General features: G+C 32.1%; 2 protein-coding genes across 2 annotated transcripts; both read right to left on the bottom strand.

The window, feature by feature from the left end:
- Positions 1-4,028: 4,028 nt before the first annotated feature.
- LOC132627367 (peroxidase 12-like) lies at positions 4,029-17,476 on the bottom strand. Its single transcript, XM_060342681.1, has 3 exons — positions 17,119-17,476; positions 5,341-5,535; positions 4,029-4,212 (listed from the first exon to the last, which is right to left on the bottom strand). Exons 1-3 carry the CDS (start codon positions 17,356-17,358, stop codon positions 4,057-4,059), a joined length of 591 nt encoding a protein of 196 aa, XP_060198664.1. The 5' UTR covers positions 17,359-17,476; the 3' UTR covers positions 4,029-4,056.
- A 4,508-nt stretch (positions 17,477-21,984) lies between these two features.
- Positions 21,985-26,171, bottom strand: LOC132627366 (peroxidase 12-like). Its single transcript, XM_060342680.1, has 3 exons — positions 25,854-26,171; positions 25,125-25,319; positions 21,985-22,674 (listed from the first exon to the last, which is right to left on the bottom strand). Exons 1-3 carry the CDS (start codon positions 26,106-26,108, stop codon positions 22,042-22,044), a joined length of 1,083 nt encoding a protein of 360 aa, XP_060198663.1. The 5' UTR covers positions 26,109-26,171; the 3' UTR covers positions 21,985-22,041.
- Between the last annotated feature and the right edge of the window lie 742 nt (positions 26,172-26,913).

Raw genomic sequence — 26,913 nt, 5'->3', positions numbered from 1 at the left:
TGTTAATATGGGGTAAACTTTTTTTCCCCGTGAGTTTGGATGTGGTGGGTTCTATTTATTTCTTCGTTTTTTTTAATACTGGTTGGTGTTTAATATGAGTCCATGAAGAATTTCTATTTTTTAATTTTTAATAAATATTTTTTGTTTAACTCATTTCACTTGTCATGTTGTTTTTTTTCATGATTTTTTAAGGAAACGTCAATTAGAATTATAATTTCACTAATTTACCTTATTAATTATTTGATCTCCATTTAATAATATTTTTTTCTTTTATGACATTAATCTCTTTTCACATTTATTAGAGTAAGGGAAAAATGAAAAAATAATTAAATTCTATCTTATTTTAATATATAATTATTTTAAGTATGTTGTTGTACAATAATTTTATTTACTCCCAATAATGGGTTGATACGCATGTGGTAATGAATCCATCATTATTGATTTAATTGTTTGATTTTCTAAGCACCTTTTTTTTAACATTGTTTGTTTTTTAATATGAGATTCACTTTTTATTTTTATTTTTAATTTTGCTTGATTTTTGTTAATATGGGTTCCACTTTTTTTTTTAATAATGGTTGGTGTTTAATATGGAGCCCAATTTTATTTTTATTTTTAATATTAGTTGTTGTTTTTTTAATATATATATATGGGGCTCATATATATGACGACCAAAAAGGAGTTGGTTGGACGACTAAAAAGGAGTCCAATCGGTTCTTCTAAATAGTTAGAAAATATAATGACATATGGCCATATGGCGGTACCTACTTATAAAAGTGAATACATTCTCCGTTCTGATTACTTGTCCAAATATGCTAGAAATAAATTATTATTTTTGTATCTGTTTACTTTTGAAAATCAAGAAAAAATTAAATATTCTTTTGCTAATTTTGTCATTTTTCTATTATATATAAATGTGATAAAGGGACGAACACAACTTCTCATAGTTGTACTATGGGCTTTAAAAATTATACACGCAATGAATGCTTGTACCATAAATTATATAAATTATACAATTTAACCAACTATTTTTATATCTCATGTAGACATATGTCATAATACTTAATATTTATTCTCTTCTCATGTATAGAGTTATATACTTCAAATTTAATTCTCCAACACATTTATTTCCTCCGTGCATTTTTACTTGTTCACTTTTGACTTTTCGTGTTCTAGCTGAATATTTATTTTCTTCCCATGTATACATGTATGCACTTCAATTTTAATTATCCGACACATATTTATTTTCTCCGTGCACTTTTACTTGTTCACTTACTTTTCACGTTATTTAAGAATTAATAAATGAAGTACTCCTTCCGTTCCATATTCTTAGCCACATTACTTGACTTTTCACGTTCTTTAAGAAATAATAAATGAAGTACTCTCTTCGTCTCATATTACTGGGCCACATTACTATACTTGACTTTTCACGTTCTTTAAGAATTAATAAAAATGAAGTACTCCCTCCGTCCATATTACTTGGCCACATTACTAAAAATATATGTCTATTTTTCTATTCTATATTTTTCTTCTTTTCTATTTCTAGTAAATCTAAGTGTGAAGAGAGGATTAACACGGCAATATAAATTTGTACCACAAGCTATATAAATTGTACATTTTAACCAACTACTTTTTTATCCCACGTGGTAATATGTCATAGTACTGAATATTTATCTCTTCTCATGTATACACGTATGCATTTCAAATTTAATTCTCCGACACATTTATTTTCTCTTTGCACTTATACTAGTTGACTTTTGACTTTTCAAGTTCTTTAAGAATTAATAAATGAATTACTCCCTCAATTCCATATTACTTGGCCACATTACTAAACTATTTTTTTTTACTGAATATTTATTCTCTGCTCATGTATACAAGAATGCATTTCAATTTTAATTGTCCGACATATATTTATTTCGTCCGTGCACTTTTACTTATTCATAAATGAAGCACTCAATATTGCTAAAAATATATGTCCAAATTACTTGTTCATTTACAGAACCAAAATAAAATTATTTAAATGTTTTACATCTTATCCTCTCCGTTCCATATTACTTGGCCACATTACTAAAAATATATGTCCAAATTACTTGTTCATTTACAAAATCAAGATAAAATTAATTAAATCTTTCCCATTTTACCCTTAGTAATAAATGTTCTTGAAAATAAATGTATTTATTGGAGAGAGATAGGGGTAAGATAGTAAAATACATCTTTTACTTCTGATTTCTTAACGGGCGTACAAAAGAGAAAGTGACAAATAATATGGGACAGAGAAAGTATATATTTTACTATAATATTCATATTTATTGGTATAAGTCTCAATAGCCTTCGAAAATAATTTGAAAATGAGTAATTAAAGGGTAAAATTAATAATAAGAACACACAAATATTCACTCATTAATTCCATGGAAATTAATGGCCAGCCCCTTCTACATGATTCTCCTCACTCTTCTTGTGTTGCCTAGCTTGATGGTCGCCATGATAAATAAAGGAATACAAGAAAAAGGATGACATGTATACAAATATACATGCCTATAATATATATATGCGTAATCGTTATCTTTATACACAATCAACATAATTGAAGTTTCAAACTAATTAATAATTACCATATTAGTTTCTTTCTCTTAATATGTTAACGTGGAATTAAAAATAAACAGAGAGAGTGACTTTTATCTCCATTTTTCTTCTTTGTCAATACTTTAAACGTGAAGAGATGACGAACAATAGCAATACAAATTTGTACCAAAAGTTATTTTAATTCTCCTACACATAACTTGTTCACTTTTGACTTTTCACGTTCTTTGAGAATTAATAAATAAAGTATACTATATTTTATCATAATATCCATATTTATTGGTGTATAGTCTCAATAGCCTCAGAAAATGATTTGAAAATAAATAATTAATGTGAAGGTTAAAATAAAAAGAGGAATTTTTGTTTTCTTGATATGTTAACGTCGACAAGTAAAAGTGAAGGAAGGGAGTGACTTTAATTTTATCCCCGTTTCCCTTCATTGTCAATACTTTACTTATTTACTCTCCTTTGCAGTCTCTCGTTATTGTTTTCTTTATATTTTCATTTCAGAATAAATTTGGTGATTAATTATATAACATATATCTTTCTAATTTTGATTTCTTTGTAAAAATTTGTTTTATCTATAATTGTTAACATAAAAAATTATAATATACTTTTTAATTAATTTAATAAAAATATTTTATTAGTTTTGCTTTTAAAAAATTTAATATATACAACAATGGTTCTTATGTTTGGAACCGAACAATTACTTAATTGAAATGGATCAACCTCGGTATACATATAAAATATTAAAGAATGTAAAAGAAAAAAATTTAGAATCAAAATATTAATTTTTCCTCATATTGTTACTAATTTTCTTTTACATCGATGAACGACTTTCATTATCATGATAATGAGAAAAAAGTCCAAATCTTTCCATGTCAAAGACTTAATTCCATCAACTCCATTTTTTAATTATAACTAAAATGATGGTACATAAAATACATTTTGTATATGTTGCTATATATAATAACAATTACAATATTTTTAAAAGTTATTTTCAAAATACAAACCTTAAAGACTGGCTAATTAAAATCAATAGACATGTTCGGCCCGTGCATCGCACGGGCATGTATTGCTAGTCTTATAACTAGACTGAATGTTTCATCATAGTATATACCCTATTGTTATTTACCTTATTATTAAGTAATTATTTTAAAATTTATTTGGTGTACTGGTAATCAAATTTAAATTTCCAAAGTATCAGAAATAATGCTAACTTAAAAACATAAATACTTGATTAATGCTTTGTAAAATAATGCAACATGCAAACTCAACCAATAAAAGAGAAGGGAGAGAATATACTAACACAATTTTGATCGTGGAAGCTATAGAAAACTTTTCTAAAAGGAACAATAAGGAGATCCAAAACACATCTCCTTACATTACACAACAAAGCAAAAAAGATATTATTATACTAAGCTAAGACATTGTTATTACAAGAAGAAAAAAAGAGACAAGAACAAAAGATTATTAAACTCAGAACAAAGCAGAGAAGGTTTCCTCCAACTCTTCAACAACAGTAGCAATATCAACAACAGAGGGTGCGACAAGGTTGTCTATGGTTGCTTGTTCTGTTGCGAAGTTGAGTCCGTCCTTTCTTCCTAAGGGTACATCGTAGTTGGGGCCACCGGTCTGAAATTACCATAAGCTCATACCTAGTATAACTATATATACTGACAGCCTAAATATACTATTTTGTATCATCAGATTATCTACAAGATATTAGTATAGAAGGTTCAACGAGTACAACACTTGCTTATGAGATTATCTACAAGTTCTGTATTTTACATTTGAAGACCATACAATATTAGGTGGGGGCCTAAGCATCTCCAACCCATTGCACCATTTTTTATATCAAAATAGTGCAAATTAACTCCAACCGATTACACTATTTTTTACACTGAAAAAGAATATTCCTTTTATGTTCTTCTCTCTATTCTATATTATATTATTTTCTTTTACCTAAATTTTATTTTTTTATTTCATAAAAATCCTTTCTTTTTTTTCCTGTTTACATATCTATCCCATGTAATTCTTAATCCTTTGTTATATAATCATTTAATATAAAATTATTTTATATCATAAATTTTTAAATAATATAAATTGTAAGCAAATATTATACGTTATACATATTAATGGATAATTCAAATAAAAGTGAAATCAAATAAAAGTGAAATAATTAGGTATATTAGGAATTTAAATGTAAAAATTAAAATTTATACTATGTTAAATTAAAAGTGTATATAATAAGAAAATAATAATAAAATAATAATGAATAGTAATGGTGTAGATGAATAGGTATATTAGGAATCTAAATGTAAAAATTAAAATTTATAATATGTTAAATTAAAAGTGTTATATAATAATAAAAAAAATATTAATGAACAGTAATGGTGCAGATGAATAGTGTTGCACCAAATTTGGTGCAATACTATTCATGCACCAAAATGGTGCAAAAAGTAGTGCAAGGATGGAGTTCCAAAACACCACTTTTTGCACCAAAATAGCATTTGATGAAAAAAATGGTACAAGGTTGAATATGGCCTAAGTGCTTTGAAAAGTAATGACATAAACCAAATACTCATTCATGATACCTTCACAGTCTAATTTATGAAATTTTCCCACCATGATCCAGTCTTAATTTCAGGAAGGTCCTTTTTTCTAAATATAGTTGAACTTTATGTTAATGATCTATAAAAGTATATAATTTTGGTATCAAAAGGAATGTTCAGTAGTAAAAACATAGGAAATCGATCTTACCAAGACAACGGAGTCCCTGGCAGCAATGGCAGTAATATCAGAGCAAGACACAACTTGGCCACATTCAGCTTGGATCCTTTTCCTAAGATCATCAATGATCTTGAATGACTTCTTTCTTAGTGTCAAATTAGGATTTGCAGTCTGTTCACTTGGCCCTCCCGCTGATCCATCCAGCAACACTGAACTATCACATCCCTGCATTATATATCCAACAAAAACTTGAGTTAATTAATCTACTTTTAAGTAAGTAATTAACAGAATGAACACTTTTTGTTTTTAATTAGTATGCTTCAGGAAAATGACACATTTTTGAATGTACAAACTCATTGATTTTAAATTTCTTATTTACTCGTAATAAGCATATTTTTGTAGCCGTAGAAATATTATGACATATTTAAATCACAAGTTCTAACGTGAATGTGTGGGCATAAGAGATAAGATTATGAATGAAGTTATACAAGATAAGGTGGAGTGGCTTCAGACAAGACGAGGGAAGCGAGACTGAGATAATCATGTCTGTGAAGAGAAGGTGCGTGGATGCACCAATAAGGAAGTGCGGTTGATTAGGAGAGGTAGAGATAGGCCGAAAAAAATCAGGGAGGTGATCACATAGGACATGACTCATCTTCTGTTTATTGGGGATATGACCTAGAGAGGTCGAGGATTAAGGTAGAAGGGTAGTATTTATGTGGCTGAGTATTGTCGAACTTTTATGTGGGAGAGGCAGAAGGTATAAGTAAGATTTGCGTACATCCTACTGTTGACACCCAATTTCGTCCCTCCATTATTCCAATTTATTTCCTTGGGCTTCTAAATTTATTAACGAGCTAAATATTTTATTTTCACTACTATTTTTATTTTACTACTAGTAATATTGTTACTTTCATTTTTTCTATTTTACTATCAACATTACTAGCATTACTTTATCACGAATTTCAAAATGGTTCGTCATCATCTCATTTTAAGATTTTGTACTCGTTAAATTAATTATACTTTAAATTAAGTCTTTATTTTCTACATATTAATCACTAATTATCATCCTTATATATATACAAGTTAATCACTTAGAAGTTGTAGAAATTAATCACTAAGAAGCCCAAAAAGAATTAAATTGAAGGAGAAAAGGCCATAAAACTTCAGCCAATTAATGGCCCAAACTACAAACATAATATGCTCCAATCCACAGCCCATTACCTCGTTCACCCAACAGACCAGCCCATTACCCATTTCATTAGACCAGGACAGAGACTGTCCTTTGATGAGTCGTGAAATTACGCGATATTCGACGCTAATTCCTTAAGCTTTTGTGACTCCTTAAGCACTTTTGTTGTTACTTTTTGTGTTTTTATGTTGTTTTGTAGGAAAAGATGCCCGGAGAGCATAAAAGAGCAAAATGGATCAAAATGGACCAAAATGGAACAAAATAGAGCAAAACAAGCTAAGTAGCTGAAATGAGTGATCGGAAGAAACCAAGTGAAAAGAAAGTCAAAAAGAGACCAAACTGGACCATTTTGCAAAACTGTCAAAACTGGACAGTTTTGCAAAAACGGGACAGATTTGCAAAACTGTCAAAAGTGGACAGTTTTGCAAAAACGGGCAGAATTGCAAAAACAGAAATATGGGGGCAGATTTTGATATTTTTTGGACTTGGAAAAATAGAGGGCAGCTACAAAAGAGAGATTTGGGGCATATCATTTTCATCTTTGGTCATTTTGCAAGTTTTGGAGGCTAGGGTTTTCACCTACACCATTGGAGGAGAAGATTGGAGCACTTTAATGAGATAATTCTTAAACCTTTCTTCAATTCCTTGTTTTGTATTGAATATTTTAGTGTGTAGTATTTCATTTCTAGACTTGAATCTTGTTTATGAAACTATTCTTGATTAAAGTTTGGATTGAAACTCTTGTTTTGCTTATGTATTGAATGATTTTTATTGCTATTGAAGTGGGTCTTTGTTGATTTAATTAATCTCATTCTTGAATGTTTCCAAAGGGAGTAGCTAACCCTAGGACTCACCCATTTACTTAGATTGAGCTTGGAAGAGGAAATCTAGGTTGGGAAAGATTAGTTAACAAGAATTTGGGTCATTAAACTCATCTAATAACTTGAGCTCGGAAGAGGATAGTTACTTGAGGTTAAATTGATTGTGCTTAATATCACACTCTAAGGCTTGGAAAAGCTTAGAGTGAAATTCATTGATTTGGTTGGAAGACTTTCAATGAGATTTTAGAAATCATTATCTATTAACATAAACCCGCTCTTAGTTGTAAAATCGTGAAATACATTGGATCGTTACTTGAGTGTAATTTCCTTTGTATCCAACTTGTGGTCATTGATCATTTTATTCGCTTTCTAGGTTAGTTTACATTTCTGCATTAGTTATAATCTTTCTCCAAAAACCAAAATATTATCCATCGTTTGGCTTTAGCGTAGTTGGTGAAAGTTCCTTACTTTCTTAATCGCCTATCATATTGTTCCCTGTGGGATCGACCCCGACTCATAGTTGGGTAAATATATTGCATACGACCGTGTACACTTTCTCTTTGAGGAGTGTATTTGGACGTTATCAAAAATGGCGCCGTTGCCGGGGAACAATTTGGCGTATTTGAGTTAGTTTGGGATTTAAGCTAACTTGCTTTGGTTCAAACTTTCATTGCTTTATTTTATCTAAAAAAAAAAAAAACTGACCAGTTTTGCAGCATTGCAAAACTGTCCAGTTCTGAAAAACTGTCCAGTTTTTTATTTTTGCAGAAACTGTCCAGTTCTAAAAAAAAAAAAAAAAAAAAAAAAAAAAAAAAAAAACTGTCCAGTTTTTGCTTCTGCAAAACTGTTCAGTTTTTTTTTTAAAAAAATGGCATCATATAATGATAACTGGTTGGATGGTAGTTATGCATACTTTGATGACCCTTGTCTTTATTGCGGAGGACCACACTCATGACAAAATTGTTTGAATTCTTCCGGGGGCGGGTTGTGCGCACAATCCCAAACCTATGAGTGGAGTATATGTGATAGATGTGGTGGTCAAAATGGTCATTGGGATAATTGTGATTATTTGTCCTTCCCTTCCCCGAACCCCCACTATGACTATTCTAGTTTTGATTTTGATGATAGTAGGGATATGGAAATGGAAGAAGCCTCAAATGCTCAAAATGAGAGGATAATGCTCATGTTAGAGACCATTCTTGAAAAAGTTGAAAAACAGGACTTAGCGGTTAAAGACTTGAGGCAACCACTTGATGACTTGAGGCAAGCAATTAATTGTAATGACAAAGCTATTCACATCTTGGAGGATCAAATGAAATCATTGGTTCATACTTATAATTCTCAACAACTTTGAGGGTGTTGAAAGTAGGCAAGAAAGTGACCAAAACATGAATGTCTCCAAGAGTGAATTTCTACAAGCTTTGAATGACTCTCAACTTGAAGAAAGCCTTGACAAAGTGGAAATAGTGAGCCAAGATTGGCTTATGTCTCAAGCTCAACAACTTAGAGCCTATGGGGATTATCGAGAAGACATTTCGAGGATGGTGGAAGAATTTGTAAAAATCCATGTTGAGCAAAGGCAAGAGTTGAAGGAACTTGAAATTGCTATCCGTGACTTGAAAGCCGAATTGAATGCAAAAGTTGAGGTATGCAATACTCAACATCAAATAGTCATGGATAGTAGTTTTAAGTTAGTTTCCAATGAAAAAGTGGTCAACATTGATTTTCAAGAGCTAATGATGAATTGCCAGCCGACCAATCCAAATATAATGCAAGATGCCGAGATTGAAGAAATGATACTAGAGTTGCATAAAAAAGTTCATGCAATGGTTTTTGAAGACTCTAGTTCATTTTTGGGTGAGGATGTCAAAAATGAAGTGAATTTGAAAATGGAGCGCCTTAGACCACATTCCAACCATTTTTCAACATTGTGCTTGGTTGATGATATGGAAGTTGAACTAACCGAGCCTATGGAGAATTGTGGAAATGAAGAAGAAAGCGTTTTCATTTTGAAGTTTGCTATGCCAAGAAGACAAAATGGCATGCCTCACTTAAGGGCCAAGAAGTGCAAAATGCGACACCCGAGAGTTGGCCTCCTTGTTTTTCTACCACCGCCCCATGAGCGTCATCATGATCTTGATTCAAAGTTGGGGCGCAAATTCATATCTTCCAAATGGAAGGAAAAGTGGTAAAGGTAACCGTCGTGCCGCGACGTTAAATCAAGCGCTTGGTGGGAGGTAACCCATCGTTTTAAAAGTTTTTAATCGTTTTGGAAATTTTATTTTTTAGAATAGTTTTAGTTTATGGTTTTTGACTAATCCGCAAAGTTTCAGAATTTTTGGAGTTGTTTTAAGCATATCGAATTTCCGGACAGCCTCCAAACCAGTAAAAGCTGCTAAAATTTTTTTTTCAGCTGTCACAACCTGCGAATCGCAGGTCTAACCTGCGAGTCGCAGGTCTAATCGCACATGGTGACAGACACACAAAAAAAAAAAAAAAAAAAAACTTTTTTCGGTGACATCACCTGCGACTCGCAGGTCATACCTGCGATTCGCAGGTGGGGTCGCAGGTCATGACAGTGAGTGTAAAAAAAAAAAAAAAAAAAAAAATTTCTTTCTCTGTTTTGTTTTGATTATGTGCAGTGAGGACACTGCAATGTTTATAGTTGGGGGTGACACGTAGTAGCGCATTATATTTTGAAACTTGCTCAAAAATTTTGAAAATTTTGTTCTTTTGCAATGTTGTGGATTAGTCACTCTTATTATTTTATTTTCTTTCTTAGCTTCTTTCATTAGTCTTGTAAGTTTAGGTGTAGGTTCTCCTTTGAGCAAAAATGTGAAAACTCTTGGCTTGTTTGGTACTAATAGAGTTAGTCCCTTGCATGTGAAATTGAAATGTGAATACCTCTCCAAATTGTTGTGAAAGTTAAAAAGCAAGGTGCATAGGAAAGAATGATCTTTGTGACAACTTTTTGGCTCATTTTGTGACTCTTTACCTACTAGTGTGTTGACTTTGGATTATGAGATATTGCACTAGTTGTTCTTGCTTGGAAAGTGAAATTGATCCATCTTGACTAGTTCATATGCCATGTGTGTGAGTGTTTGTTGAATAAATCTTGTGTTTACTTTTATCATCTAGAACTTGCCCGGTTAGTCTTTCAATATTAATTTTGATCATATTGGTTGGAGAGATGACCTTGGGCTATCTTTGTGATGTTTGAAAAAGCCTCTTTAGCCTTTCTAGCCTACCATTGCATAAATAATATCACTAGTAACCCCATTTGAGCTTATGACCTTTTCTTTGATTGCCACATTACAAGCCTTTACCATGTTTGATTGAACGTTTCCCTCCTTGAACATGAAATTGTGAATTTGAGGCCAAAAGCCTAAGTTGGGGTGTTAGTGTTGCTTGAGAGTGGTGAAGGTTGGTGTTGTAAAAAAATCAAAAGAAAGGAAGAAAATTTGAAAAATACAAAAAGGTTACAAACTTTTTGTGCAAAAAAAAAATGTATCTTTGTAAAAAAAAAAAAAAAAAAAAAAAAAAATTCGCAGGTGGCATCACCTGCGACTCGCAGGTCAGACTTGCGATTCGCATGTGTGATCGCAGGTGGTGCCAGCAAAAAAAAAAAAAAAAAAAAATCTTCCTTTTCTATTTTTATGTTTTGTTTTGATTATGTGCAGCGAGGACACTGCAACATTTATAGTTGGGGGTGGCATGTGCTAGCACATTATATTTTGGAACTTTATAAAGGAAGTTGGAATAATTGGGGAAACTAGTATGCAAAGAAAGGAGTGTTGTTTTGAAATGAAGAGGAAAGTGGACGAAAGGTTTTGTGTAGTGTTCAAGGAGGGCGTAGTCACTTGTATCCCAAATACTTATCCTACCCTTCCCTAAGCCTACATTACAAGCTTAAAAAGTCCCTATATGATCTCCAACTAAATGTTCTTGAGTTAGTGATGATTGAAAATAAGGGCAAGCTTATGGTGTGATATTTGTTAGCACTAGAATTTTTTTTTGTTGAGTGTGAGTGACTTTGTGTAATTGTCCCTTGTGTTGTTGTTGTGAATACAGTGATTTTGGGACTTTCTTTCTTGTGAGGGCATATGGATTACGATAGATTGGTGATGTTGAAAAATCCAAAGTTGAGTCAACTGAGCATATCTAGTAAGCTAGTAGTTTTGAGTCACTTATTGAGACTTGAGTGTTGTTCCTTGATAGTTTTATATCTCTATTGCATTCTTGAAATTGTATTTTGAATGAGGGAGTTATTTGGTTGAAGCTTCACATGCTTGTAGCCTAATTGTTGGTACCAACCAAAGTCATGTTTTTGTGCTTAAAATGGATCCTCATTGAGATTTTTGTTTTAGTTTGCTTGAGGACAAGCAAAGACTTTAAGTTGGTGGTGTTGATGAGTCGTGAAATTACGCGATATTCGACGCTAATTCCTTAAGCTTTTGTGACTCCTTAAGCACTTTTGTTGTTACTTTTTGTGTTTTTATGTTGTTTTGTAGGAAAAGATGCCCGGAGAGCATAAAAGAGCAAAATGGATCAAAATGGACCAAAATGGAACAAAATAGAGCAAAACAAGCCAAGTAGCTGAAATGAGTGATCGGAAGAAACCAAGTGAAAAGAAAGTCAAAAAGAGACCAAACTGGACCATTTTGCAAAACTGTCAAAACTGGACAGTTTTGCAAAAACGGGACAGATTTGCAAAACTGTCAAAAGTGGACAGTTTTGCAAAAACGGGCAGAATTGCAAAAATAGAAATATGGGGGCAGATTTTGATATTTTTTGGACTTGAAAAAATAGAGGGCAGCTACAAAAGAGAGATTTGGGGCATATCATTTTCATCTTTGGTCATTTTGCAAGTTTTGGAGGCTAGGGGTTTCACCTACACCATTGGAGGAGAAGATTGGAGCACTTTAATGAGATAATTCTTAAACCTTTCTTCAATTCCTTGTTTTGTATTGAATATTTTAGTGTGTAGTATTTCATTTCTAGACTTGAATCTTGTTTATGAAACTATTCTTGATTAAAGTTTGGATTGAAACTCTTGTTTTGCTTATGTATTGAATGATTTTTATTGCTATTGAAGTGGGTCTTTGTTGATTTAATTAATCTCATTCTTGAATGTTTCCAAAGGGAGTAGCTAACCCTAGGACTCACCCATTTACTTAGATTGAGCTTGGAAGAGGAAATCTAGGTTGGGAAAGATTAGTTAACAAGAATTTGGGTCATTAAACTCATCTAATAACTTGAGCTCGGAAGAGGATAGTTACTTGAGGTTAAATTGATTGTGCTTAATATCACACTCTAAGGCTTGGAAAAGCTTAGAGTGAAATTCATTGATTTGGTTGGAAGACTTTCAATGAGATTTTAGAAATCATTATCTATTAACATAAACCCGCTCTTAGTTGTAAAATCGTGAAATACATTGGATCGTTACTTGAGTGTAATTTCCTTTGTATCCAACTTGTGGTCATTGATCATTTTATTCGCTTTCTAGGTTAGTTTACATTTCTGCATTAGTTATAATCTTTCTCCAAAAACCAAAATATTATCCATCGTTTGACTTTAGCGTAATTGGTGAAAGTTCCTTACTTTCTTAATCGCCTATCATATTGTTCCCTGTGGGATCGACCCCGACTCATAGTTGGGTAAATATATTGCATACGACCGTGTACACTTTCTCTTTGAGGAGTGTTTTTGGACGTTATCATCCTTCCGTTTCCGTATAAATTTACACTGCTCAGTGCTTTGTCCATTCCTGGACGAATATGAACAAATTAAAACCTTCACAAACCAGAGAAGGTCGAACCATTTCGAGTAAGGTCTGAATTTGGGATTTGTTCAAATTCGATTCGATTTTCGGGTTCTTTTTAGCCGCCGGATTCTTCTAAATAATCAATATTTTCCTCAATACCTATACTGTCGGGTATTCTTTCGAAACATTAGAACATTTGTTACACTGTCGCTACTTCGAATTCGGGTGTAGATTCGAGAATCAAGCTCAGTTCGCTGCACTCGAAGAAGGTAAACAAGCCTTCTTTAATTAGTTTAATTCCAGTTTTAATAGTTTGAGAAGTGATTATATGTTCATACATGCCGGTCGTTTCAGTTGGTCGGGTTGTAGTTTAGTAACTTAGCAGGATTATGCACATTCATATTTTGATTAGTTTGGATTATGCACATTCATGTTTTAATTAGTTTAACTTCGGTTTTAATAACGTTCATATGTTCATGTCTTAGTTTAGTTTTTCTAGTTTAGTAGTTAACAGTCCTACACGTTTATGTTTTAATCTGGTTTGCTTTAATTTCAGTTTATAAGTGTTTATGTGTTCACACATGTCTGTCGTTTCAGTCAGTTTAGTTCGTTTATGTGTGTTCTGTTGTTAGTTAATCTAGTCTTAGTTAGTATCTTGATAGGATTCGTGTATATTTTGTGTTTATCTAATTGCAGTTTAATGGTCGATAACATAGTTGCTGCTAATATGATTTTTCAAATCTGTTTTAAAACCTTCTTAATAACATTTTCTCATTTATTCTATGATTGGTATATTGCCCTCTCGTTTGATCTGAATTTGCTTAAAATTGGAGCTTCAGCCTATTTATAAGCTGCTGTTTTCATAGTGTCTTCAATCTGTCGTTTGGATATGAAATCTGTTGAATTCTGTTTTCATAAGTGCTTTCGTAGCAGCCCTTTCTTCTTCTGAAATCCGTTCTTATACCCTTCAACTGAAGCTTTAAAAAACACCAAGTAGAACCAAGCATGTCTTTATTTGAGTTAAGTGTTGATTTTCTGTTTGAGTATATAGGAGATATACCTAAATATACTAGATGTATATAATTCCTGTATACCTTTGATATACAAGAATTTGTATATTAAAGTATATATAGGGTATATCATTTATGTGGACTCTGGATTATTAGTTTGTGCATCATATTGGTATTAAGTTGGACCTGGTTCATAATTGTTTGCTTCTTTGGGATATCTCCTTTATGTGTTATTAGTTGACTTTCTCTAAATCTTTCTTACTGCTCAAACGACAGTCACTACATTTTAGAACGAAATGCATCTCAATTCCCAGAATCCTGCCTTGTCAAGAAGCTCTTTGTTGAACATTTGGAGATGAAACTGTGTGTTGCTTTAGTTTAACTTTGCCAACAATTACTCTCTTTTGATCTCTGAAATCCTTGTCAATTTATTTCTGATGGCAGATGACTCTTTGGTTTAAGTTTAATTTCATTTGATAGTAAACTTTCAGTTTCTTGGACTTATTGGTTGCTTGCTGCCTTAGTATTTCCATCTATATTGATCAAGAATGAATTAGAATCGTACAAAGGAATCTGTATTCTGCATGTTAATGTCAATTAACCTTATGTAGTTCTCTTTCCTTTTGCTTCATTTATTTCTATTATTTAACGTCTACTGGCTAAAATTAACGTCCCAGCAGCTTTCACCTTTAGTTCTATCTCCATGCCTATTAAGGACTTGGTCCCTTTACTAATTCCTTCATTTTCCTTTGGTTGCATGAACACAGGAGCCGAAGAGTCTCACTTTGAGACTCAACGACGCCGCTATCACATGGAGCCGTGCATCCTCGATCATTTCAAGTTTTACATCGCTCAAAGAGAAATTACGAAATAATCAGATCTTTCTGTCGGGAGTTTATTTTGGCTAACGTATTTGTTGATGATGCTTGTTTATATGTTTGGCATGCCTAACCTTTATTTGTATTTGTATGACTAATTGCTAAGACTTAAGTTACTATAATTTAAAGCTAAGTTTCATTTAAGGTTTCGCTTTAGATATTAATATAGTACTTCCTCTTACATAGAACGCGACATTTAAACATATGGAATTGGATAAGTGATCAGTTTACCACATTGTACTGATTTTAAAATTGGCCTTCCAAATTCGTACTTGCCCTGCCGTAGTTTAATATAAGTGTCCTACTAAAGACTATCCGCCTTTTTTTTGTTTATTTCTTTTACTAACAACTCACGTTTTTCTTTAATCTAAATTGGATCTTCAGGTCACTAACACTAAATTGTATTTGTTTCATCATGGAAGAAGCTTTTGTATTTACAAAAACCGTTCTCAGTTTCCGTTCGTCGTACCAGAGCAGATCTAAATCAAAATATTTTCCGACTATCAGTTTGAGTATTGTCCACCCTTTGACATAACTTTTTACAGCCTCGCACAGAACCTTTTTTAAATTAACCTTAAGTCCGGTCGGTTAACCATTATTAATGGAATTTAAAGGATGCTTAATACCTTCCCTTTAAATTAGTTGAACCCGTACCTAGAATCATTTGGTTTCGTAGACTTTAAAATAGAATCGACTTTAGATAATACTTTAATTAACCTTAGGTGCCCTAATTCACCATAAATAACTAGGTGGCGACTCCCTTCACTTTAATTAACCCCGGAATTATCGGGATGTTGTAAACTATTTTGACTCCGGTTAAAATAGGGTATAACACCTACCCTTTTCACACCCCACTTATGAGACTAGGCTTGGTATGTTTAAGTTCTAGGAATATTACTGCTATATATAAGAGAGGATCTCAAATTTTGTAGTCCTCACATGAAATTTTTGTCTCTATTTATCCCTAATATAAATTTTAATTACTTAGCAAATTCTCATACACTTTTGTAAATTTTAAGAATTTTAAATACTTTATCAATGCCACTAACAGTGATGATGTCATGAAGAAGGTTGTGGCCCCACAAAGCACACTCATGCATATATATTGAGTCTTTTATGTGGAAATATTACTATATTAAATTTACTTTTAAACTATATTTTTACTTAAAAATTTATGATACACATCTAATAATTTATCATGTTATTTAAATTCTATCATAAAACTGGCTTAATTATTGAGTTAAAATATTATTCTTATAATATTATTTATTATTTATTGATTTTTTTTACCATTTATCATTCGCTATTTTAAATTTTATTCATCAGATTAAACATATTTTTTTTTTTAATTTCTCATGTAATTTTGTGTCGTACATGCTGGCAAATATAAGTAATTTACAAAGATTTCACTTAAGGTAGGATTAAGTTTTAAATTAAGAAAATAAACACAAATAACTTATATCATTACTGAATGCTTTAAAAGGTATAAAAACAGTAAATATAGTCCCTCTGTCTCAATAAAAATGTTCCAAATTATGACAGTTAACTAATCAAATTTATGTGCACACTCATTCAACAATAAATTTATCTAAAAAATTACTATATTAAAAGAGGAACTATAAATATTATTTCTATATATATTCTAAAAATGTTTGAAAAAAACTATAGTTAATTGTAAAAAATATATATTCTACTTTTTTTAATATTAAATATTTTGCGAAATATCAGATATTAATATCTTATATAATTTAGGACAAAATAGTTAAGTTCGACATAAAAAAGTTATTACAATGTAGATTTCATAAAATGGATCATTAAACTAAGAAAATGAAAAAGAAAGCTTAAAGTAAGAATATTTCATTGACTTTTCAGTAAAAAAATTCGTGTGGTTTAGTTTGAAAGAACGTCTACAAAAGAATTTTATAATTATATGAAGACATTTAATTATTTATATTTATTTATAAGTTAACTTTATTGATTTCATCATATAACAATATTTTTAAAAGTATCAAATTGATGTTACAAAATCAAAAAAACAGAAAAAAAAATTACAAATTTAATTTTTAACGTCGGTTTGGCCAGGCTTAGCACGGGTCAAATGACACTAGTTTTAGTATATATGTCAAAAAATGAAATAAATTACCTGAACAAAGCAATCGTGGAAATAAAGGCGAAGTAAACCAGCAGCTTGGCCCGCGTCAGCTTTGATCTGTTTTTCAAGCCCCTTTCTAATGATGGATTCAAGCTGAGGGCAACGAGACTGATAAAATGACCATGAAAGACCATTCACTATAGCAGGCCTCTGTGCTTCAGTGACAAAGAAGATCAAGGAAGAAGAAACAGCAAGAACAAGTAGAAAACTTGCAAGACCTGTAGACACCATGGCTGCCGTCCTTTACTAGATAGATTCGTTAGCTAATTGGTACAAACATACCAAGAACAAGGGTCAAATTTATAGCCATATAAAGTTATCCACTTGGATTTTTTTGTTCTATAATATAGGAGGCATCTGGGGATTTTCTTTTTCTAAGAAAGAGCCGCGTGGTCGACATACTTTATATTGCATGAGATTAGGGGTGTACAAACCAAATCGATAAATCACGTTAAATTAATAAATTGAGTCAAATTGAAAAAAAAATCGGTTAGTGATTTAGTTTGACTTGGTTTGGTGTTAAAAAAAATTCGACCATAATTGGTTTGATTTGTTTTAACTAAAAAAAATCAAACCGGATCAAATCGACCCGACATTACGGGTATTCAATTTTTAAAATATTTTATACATAAAAATATTTATTTGTAATGTAATTTGTAAATATTTTAAAAAAAAATCATAGTTTTTTGTCTTTTATAATAATATTTTAAGCTTAAACTTAAAATTTTGAATGTCAATAAATTTTATATCCCATAGATGTTAGTAACTCAAATAAAGTCCAAATCAAAACCAAGTCAACACTAATGCTAACAAAATAAATTCAATTCTAACACTAGGAATGACAGTAATGTTTGATATCTATTATTTAGTTTTGCATAATTAGTTTAGAGCGTAAGAATACATAGCTTAATTTTTTTCTTTATCATGTAATTAATACTTATTAGCCGTACTTATTTTAGCATAACTTAGTATTTAGATTAAAGTCATTTTCTTTAGGGCTTATTAATTAGCAATACTTATTTTAATCGATTTTATTATCTTTTTTGTTGAATATTTTAATACGATGTCATCACCCATCTCACATTTTGTGTTATTTTCTTAAGAAATACCTTAATTATATAGTTGTATCTTAGTAGGACTAAAGAAATATTTGAAGTAAAAGTCATACGTTTTGTATGAAGACTTTTTCGGGAAAACCCCGAAAAAACCGAATAACCCGAGAAAACCCAAATTTTATTAGTTTAGTATGGTTTATAAATTTAAAAATCTAGCGCAATTAGTTTGGTTTGGTATTTGAAAAATTCAAACCAATCCGATCCATGTACACTCCTACATAGGATCAGAGGCGGATCTAGGATTTGAAGGTGTCGGGTGCCATAATTTTCTTCAATGTACATCTTGTTAGGAACGTGTTGGGTCGGGTCCATCTCTTTTTAGTTTATTCAGGTAAACTTAATAGGCCTTTTTTTGTTTGCAAATATAAAAATTACATCTCAAAAATTAAGAAACGAACATTATTAACATCTTAAACAAGGAATCACACCCATTAACAACAAGGTAAAATCAATATTTTTGCCAAGGGACTTGCATCTTTTATGTATATTAAAAAATGAACTTACACAAGTAAAATAATATATTCAATAAGGGAATTACACCAATCAAAATAAGAAAAACAATAGAAAAACTCGTAATAACACCTCATAAGTAAATGTAGAATTAGATAAACTACAAGTTCTCAAAAATAAATCATAAATTGTTAAATAAATCATAAATTTAGGAATGCGTACTAAATTTCCATCACAATTTAAATAGTAAAGTGATTTAAATTGAATTTAACAATTATAGAATAGCACAATTTTTTTTATAATACACTCCCTTCGTCCATTTTTATTTATCCAGTATATTAAAAATAAATGTCCACTTTTACTTGTAAGTTGTACAGTTTGTAAAATCAAGACATAATTTACCATTTTATACCTATTTTACCCTTATTATTAAGTACTCCAATTCTTTTCTCATTTTACTTATTGCTTATTAAGAGTGTTCCAAGTCAAATATAGACAAGTAAACATGGATGGAGGGAGTAATAAACAAAAGAAATTAAAAAAATAAAAAATAAAAAATTGAATTTTGATCTCAAATTCCCATTGAGACACAAGTTTTTTTATTTAAATACTCATAAATTTGAGATTAAGAAAAATGCTTAATTTAAGGGATTTTGAAGTTTCTATTTGTGTGTTCCCGCTAGAGATCACAGATAAAATAATAGAATAAAGGAAAGATAATATAAATAATAAAAAGATAAATAGAAAATTGAGAGAGCCGAAAAGGGAATTACTGGTACAAAATAACTAAAAAGCACAAAGAAAAATGGGAGTCGAAAAAGTTCAAGATAGATTCAAACTTGTGTCTACTAGCCATGACACATTTGTCTAATTTGCGATTGGGAGTGACAGAATCAAATATTTAACCTAATTTAAATAAATTGTAATATAAATATATAAAAAAATTATTAATTTAGGAGGTGTCATGTCACCCCAGCTAGGATGGATCCGCCCTGCGTAGGATAATAGTGACTCCAAGAGTCTTTAGTGCTAGGTGCAAAATTTCGTTTAGTGTGCAAGTATCTTTGCTATTATTACATTCAATAGAAAAGCAAAATATGCATGTTAGCCGCCAATAAAGCAAAATATTCAATTTAATTATTTTTCTTTCAACAACTATTACTTAATATAGTGAATAAATTATGTTAACATCTTGACTTTTGTGTTTAATTAAATAAAATAGAACGAAAAGAGTAACTTTTAACGCAACGAGTTTTAACATTTAGCGTCTGCTTGTTTCACATCGGGGAGGCTGGGTTTTTTTTTTTTTTTTTTTTTGAAATGTGTTATTTAATTAATTAAATATATTTAAAATAGTTTTGTTTCTCTTATAATTAATTTTTTAACTTTTAAAAAATGAAAAAAAAAATATTTTCTCACGCTCTTTATAGCAGTGTAATGCACGCACTATGCCACCTCAACAAATTGTTTCCATGTGGCACATTAAAAGTGGTCCTAGAGGGTTCATATGGTACGAGTCTCAGTTGAAGGGTCTAAATGGATTCCACAAACAAGTTCGAGGGTCTGTTAATGACTTAAGCCAATAAATTAGGTAGAAATACATACTATTAATTATATATATATATATATATATATATATATAACACATATTGTGTAGGACCCACATTAGGGTAGAAGGCTAGTAGATAGTCTCGTTTTCTTCCTTATTAATAGGCGCATTATCGCAGTATAATTTCTTGTGCTCTGATTTATGTTATTATCTGTTATTTCCTATATTTTGATTATTCTATTTTATCTGTGTCGCTTTCGTTATTTGCATTTGCATATCGCTTTGAATTTCTTGAATTTCTTAGCCTTATCTGACCTCTTTTTATGCTTTATTGAGCCGAGGGTCTTTCGGAAACAGCCGTCCTACCTTGGTAGGAGTAAGGTCTGCGTACACTCTACCCTCCCCAAACCCCACGGTGTAGGATTCCACTAGGTTGTTGTTGTTGTTGTTGTTGTTGTATATATAACACATATTATAAGGCGGAATAGTCTGGTAGGCCCCTGTACTTGTCCATTTTTGTCATCCTGGTGTTCGTACTTCACGAAGTTTCATCCAGACTCTTGAACATGTTCAAAACGGATATTTTAAACCCCTCTAACCTTGTGTGTTGCTCACTCGCCGTGACATGGAGGACTCTTCGGATAAAAATATGTCACTTCATTTTTTATTTTTAAAGAAAACAAGAAATAATCCTTTTAACTTTTTCCTTTATTTTTCTTAATCTCTTTCTTCTCCACCATCACCCAACCCTTGCCATAGCCAACACCAGGAACATCTTGAACACACTTCCTCCTCCATTAATTATTCAACCTTGTAGCTCCTTTAAAGATTTGATGGTGAATCTTTAAAAAATTCCTCAAACTTAATGAACACACTCCCTCCAAAAGTTTCCACGTTAAAAGGTCCTTTAATGGTGAATGTTTTTCAATTTTGTAGTTCAACTCGATTTTGTAGGTGTCGAGTAGGGCAGTGGTTGTTGGAGGTTTTGGCTGATGGTGATGGTTGTGGGTAGTATAGTGGTGAAGGTGGTTTAATAATAATGATTAGTGGTGATGGTTGATAGTGGTAGTTAGTGGTGACGTTGGATAATTATGATGGATGATAGTGATAGCTAATGCTGATGACTAATAGCAGTTGTTGGCAATACATAATTGTGGTTGATGGTAATAATAGTATTGTGGTGACGATATAAATGGTGGCAAATGATGGTGCTGTGGTGATTTTGGCGATGCTGGTGGTTGTGGGTGGTAAAAGGTGACAATTGTGGACATCAATAGTGGCGGTGGTGTTAATTGATAGAGTGGGCAGCGCGCGACAACGGTGCAGCTTAGCGGTGAAAATGGATGAAGTAGTGATGAAACATCTATCTTTCCATAAATCCTTGAATGAATATGGTATTAAAACTTTATTATACATCTTAATCAAACGTATGTATTCAAACTCATTAAGTAATTGTAAAACTAAAAAAATTAACAAACACACTTAATACTTAATATCTAAATGATTAAGATTCAAACAAAAAAATAATCCCTTAGTAACTGAAATCTCAATAATTAAAATTCAGATTTTCCTTAAGCATAAATAAATGAGGCCTAAGATTGGATAGAGTAATAATGGAAGTTTTATTATTCACTAGCTCACACTGTCACACACATTTCGGACAAAACACTACTGTGCCCACAAAGATTCTACTCAACACGTACTTATATCCCCCCCCCCCCCCCCCCACAAACCCCACCCCACCCCAAACAAAGAGAAAAACAAGACAACATTTGTAGAAATAACCACAAAAGGGTTACATTATATTTCTGACCAAGTTCCTTGTGTCTCTTCTGCAACAGAAGAAGAAGAAAGTAGCAAATTATAATTAGCTGAATTCCTGACCGAACAATTGCCCCTAACTTCACCCTGTGTACCTGTCAACACGTTCAACTGCCCCATTTTGACCACGGAATTCACAAATTCTTCAAAGAAAAGTGACTCATTAATAGCAAAGCTCGTAACAATCCCTCGAGTTCTTTTATCCGTGTACAAATCTTGATCGGAGGTAAAAAGTCCTTGTCGATTCATGAGATCAACATAGTACTTGTTATCAAACTTGTTAGGTGATCGGATGTCTAGGACAGTCGTGTTCTCCGTGGAATTGGAGGTGGGACAAGTTGTTTTAAGGTTGTTGGCAAAGGTTTTATCCATAGATGAATCTTGATTAGGGTAAAGTCTGTTAGTGAAAGAAATGCAATGGCCAATACCAATAGTGTGGCCACCAGAAAGTGCAACAACATCTGTGGGGGTGAAGTTTTTTGTGGAAAGTGAAGTTAGAAGTTCACTTGTGTTGAATGAAGGTGGTGGAAGATTGGCTAGGGTTTCATTTCTTGTTGCAAAGTTGAGTCCATCCCTTCTTCCTAATGGTAGATCATAATCCGGACCACCAGACTGCAATATACTATCAGGTCACTTAATAAGATTACATAAACAGATATTCACCATGAGGATTAATTTGTAACCTTATAAAAATAATAACCAACCGGTTATCATAAGTTAAACTAAATTGATATAGTAAAAAAATTATGATGTAATGTATAGTCTAAATTTATGTATCATACTTATATATATGGGATGTGATGCATGTTGGTATATATTGTTCTGATCAGATGAAGAGCACTGTTCTGTCAGAATTGATTTTAGCTTGTTGATAACAATTAAAACTTTGCTTTACTACATCATTTGCTAGGGTAAACAATTATGAAAGTGTTTATATTTGACCAATTCGTTTTATAAGAAAATGGTTATAAATAATAAAGAACAAGAAAAGGAAAGGGAAAATACATAACCCCCCCCCCCCCCAACGTATTACTCGGATTAATTATGTCGCACCCAACCTTTGCGGGTACTACCCCCTGGCCTTATTTTTTCTGTATTTTTTACCCTTTTTCGACCATTTTTACACGACCCCCACTTTTTTAGTGTTAGGTGTGAGACATGCGCCCAGTCTTCTTCTTCATCATTTTTTTTCCAGTTTGCTCAGGTCTTCTTGGATTGATTACTACAAAACAAAATTGCAAAATCAGAAAATCTAAAAATAGAAACCACAGTTGTTTATGATTTTCTTGAAGTAGTGTGTCATTGTTTGAGTTTATATTAGTCACGAACAGATCTAAAAGTTCAAAAAAAAATTGTTGAAAACGTGATTTAGATCTATGCAAATCTATTTGATTTTTGTGATTTAGATTGGGAGTTATTGTTTGAAGTATGAATTTGAGCTGAACCTAAGTAAACTTTGAGATTTGAAAACTAAATGTGGGCTTGAAAACGTGAACCACCATTGTTGGTTTCTTCATTGTCCGAAAGCTGCGGATTGAAATCTGGGTGTTGCCCATGTGTTGTTGAAATCAGCTTGTCCTGATAGATTGGAGCTAAAACTCAATTTATTGACTGATTAGAGAAGCTTGCAAGCGAAAACGTTTTGAAAACCTCCACTGTTGAAATTTTGAAGAAGCAGGAAAGGTGAGCTAGTGTTTTTTGGATTCATTTGTTGGATTGAACCTATTGGAGAAGGACGTCGAAGCTAGAGAACGTAATAACCATGGAAAGGTGAAAAATTCAAAGCAAAGCAGTCCGCCATTGACGAGCTCCATTGAAGCTTCGAGTTCGAAGTTTCGGGTTGCCACAAACGAACTCCGATTTGAATGGGTAATATCTCAAAAGAACTGAAACGTCACGAGGAGTTCGAAACCTGAAATTTGGGGCTGTTTGGTTGAGATTTGAGGTGTATTTGGTTGGATTTTAAGCAGTTTCTATACCCTCACGTGCTGCTGCTTCGTGTTGACACGCCCATGTAAGAAATGGTACAAAAATACAGAAAATATAAGGCCAGGGGGATAATAGGTCGCCCGCAAAGGTTGAATGCGTCATAATTAATCCGAGTATACGTTTTTTTTTTGGGGGGGGGGGGGGGGGTGTTATGATATGACAGCTTAGCTAAAACTTATTGACATGTATGGACGCTTGACTGCGAACATTATTGAGAAAGGAAACTTGTCAATTATTTGAGGCTTTTGTGCTAAAGCTTGTTGAATGACTCCATTAGTCAATAAAACTTGGCCAACCTTTGAAAGACGGTTCTGAGTTGTTTGTCCACGACTTTTTTTTTTTTTTTTTTTAAATAGTTGAACAGTCTTTATCAAATCGTACTAGTATATCAATTTGGATTAAGTTTTGAACACACTTATCCATGCAATTAATTTATTACAATAAGTTATGACTCTATATTTTAGATTTCTATCTCAAAATTGATATGAATAGTTACCCGATTGTTACAGGTCAATTTTACTTGATATTAAAAAATATATATACACCATCGGTGCACCCCAAGGGGGTGGTTGATGAGTTAGAGCTGGATCGTATCCAAAACTGGGTCAAAATCACAACTACAAAGAAGTTTCTGTATTATCAAAAAAATTATAAAACCAACTTCAGTTAAATGTCTTGAAAGGAAATACTATATAAGTTAAATGTTGACAGAGCTTTTTGTATAAAGTGGAATTGGGAACCTCATATGGATTATGCTGACTACTGCGCTATCTACTTAGCCGATATTGATTGCTGTATACACTTTAAAAGAGCTCCCAAGTCTTACAATTAATTTGATCTGTTAGACCTAACAAATTGATTAGCTGCGGCTAATTCAATAAATTCAAATTTCCATTAAATTACTTTGAGCCTTGACTAAGATCTTTGCCTCCAGGTAGTACATTATAAAAAATGATACATGCAAATGGAATACAATTATAAATTGGTATTGACTCCTTCTGTATTTGTTTTCTTATATTTTGAATTTCTTAGTAAAAATTTTAATTTCACCACTATCACATACATGAACTTACCAAGAAAACAGAGTCGCGAGCAGCAATAGCAGTGATATCGGCACAAGAAATCACCCTACCACAGTCCCGATGGACCCAGCGGCGAAGGTCTTCGATGATCCTAAAAGCCTGCTGTCTTAAAGTCAAGTTGGGAGGTGCATCTTTCTCACTTGGTCCACTCGCTGAACCATCTAATAGTACTGATCCATCACAACCCTGTGTGTAAAAAGAAGGCACGTAAAAGTTTATAACCATAAAACAAAAACAACAAAGTAGAAGTAACAAATTATATTTAAATTTGTTTATCCAAAATTGGAGTTGGAGATATGTATGATAGTTAAGTAATTCATAACAACTTTACATTTAATTATTTAGGTACATTAATGTTACACTTTCACCAAAACTTTTTTTTCTCGTGTCTTTTCTTATTTCACTAATCGTGAATCTCATCTCCACCTAAAAGTTATAGTACTACCAACGAAAATCAAAACCTACTCCTAAACTTCATTGATCAGGATCATACCTCCATTATATTGGAGAAAGAATTTAAGTTATATATACAGACTAAAGACAATATGCAGAGTAATTTAATTTGTAATAGCAGATTAATTAGTTATATCTATTTTTACCAAGTCGCCATTTAATGTTTATCATAAAAAATAATTGACCTGTTACTTTATAAATAACTTGATTGTGCAAAATCATTTTCACCATTTGCAAGTTGAACTTAGCTTATGCTTAGTTAAGTACCTGGACAAAGCAATCATGGAATTGAAGGCGAAGAAGGCCGGCAGCCTGGCCGATATCCTGCCGGAAAACATCCCGGAGCCGCCTCCTGATGATGGATTCAGCGTTGGGGCAAATGGAGTCATAGAAAGTCCATGAAAGACCTTTCACAATTGGTTGAGTACCTTGAGCTTCTGTTAGTTGAAAATGGACTGAAAGAAAAACAGAAAGGAAGAGTACAAGTGAAGAAGCAAAAGAAGAAAGGCTAGTTGAAGCCATGACTCATGCTGATCTTTCGAAGTTAATTGATGAAGGTTCACATTCACTAGGCTCTATTTATAACAGCTAGAAGGAACTAATAAGTAGTAAGTATAATCACCAGTGATTGAGGCGGGATGTGCGGAAATCTTTTATTCTTAACCCGAGGTCTCAAATTTGACGTTGTAAATGAAAAAAAAAAATCTAATTGATGGCGGTTTCTTCCATGATGAACATTACGGGAAAAAATCATATAAGTAGGGCACAAAATGAATATCGGACACCGAATAATAGAAAAAACTGATAACTACAAAATGATTTGTCCCTTATGTACCACAAGCTTTGAGAAAGATGGTTCATAAAATTGCTCTTTTCTTTAATAATAATCTTTTTTTTTTTTTGGTTCCGGAGTAGGTAGCTTATTCTACAATATTAATATTTAATCGATTATATTTTTAAAATTATGGGTTGAAACATATTATTTATCTCAATTTTAGTGAACTTTTATATATAAATTTTACTCTGCATCAAAAGTATTAGGTTCAGATAAACTCCCGAATGTTACATTCTTCTCTGTTAACATGGTGATAAAACTTGAAGAACAGGAATAATTAACAAAACTTTGATGCAAAATGTTGCTTGACCTAATTCGACTACGTACTAAGGAGTGAAAAGAATGTTTCGAGTAAAATCCTTGTATCGAGATTCTTGGAAATTGTTTAAAACATATATAACAAAATGTGACAAACTATAATAGTTACTCGAGAGAACGTCAAGAATGTACGCTATTAGAAATAGAGATTTTTCCCACCAACATTCAGTGAAA

The sequence above is a fragment of the Lycium barbarum genome, chromosome 2 (assembly GCF_019175385.1).
Source record: "Lycium barbarum isolate Lr01 chromosome 2, ASM1917538v2, whole genome shotgun sequence".
NCBI lineage: Eukaryota > Viridiplantae > Streptophyta > Magnoliopsida > Solanales > Solanaceae > Lycium > Lycium barbarum.
Note: the sequence above shows the minus strand (reverse complement) of the source record. Positions and strands in the feature narration are given on the sequence as shown.

What these genes read in the sequence shown, in the direction of transcription:
- LOC132627367 (XM_060342681.1), bottom strand. Translation starts at nt 17,358, where the DNA reads ATGGTGTCTACAGGTCTTGCAAGTTTTCTACTTGTTCTTGCTGTTTCT. An exon ending in TCCACGATTGCTTTGTTCAG is followed by an intron (nt 5,536 to 17,118) that starts GTAATTTATTTC and finishes TATATAATGCAG; the next exon opens with GGATGTGATAGTTCAGTGTT. An exon ending in CCAGGGACTCCGTTGTCTTG is followed by an intron (nt 4,213 to 5,340) that starts GTAAGATCGATT and finishes TGGTAATTTCAG; the next exon opens with ACCGGTGGCCCCAACTACGA.
- LOC132627366 (XM_060342680.1), bottom strand. Translation starts at nt 26,108, where the DNA reads ATGGCTTCAACTAGCCTTTCTTCTTTTGCTTCTTCACTTGTACTCTTC. An exon ending in TCCATGATTGCTTTGTCCAG is followed by an intron (nt 25,320 to 25,853) that starts GTACTTAACTAA and finishes TTTTACACACAG; the next exon opens with GGTTGTGATGGATCAGTACT. An exon ending in CTCGCGACTCTGTTTTCTTG is followed by an intron (nt 22,675 to 25,124) that starts GTAAGTTCATGT and finishes AGTATATTGCAG; the next exon opens with TCTGGTGGTCCGGATTATGA.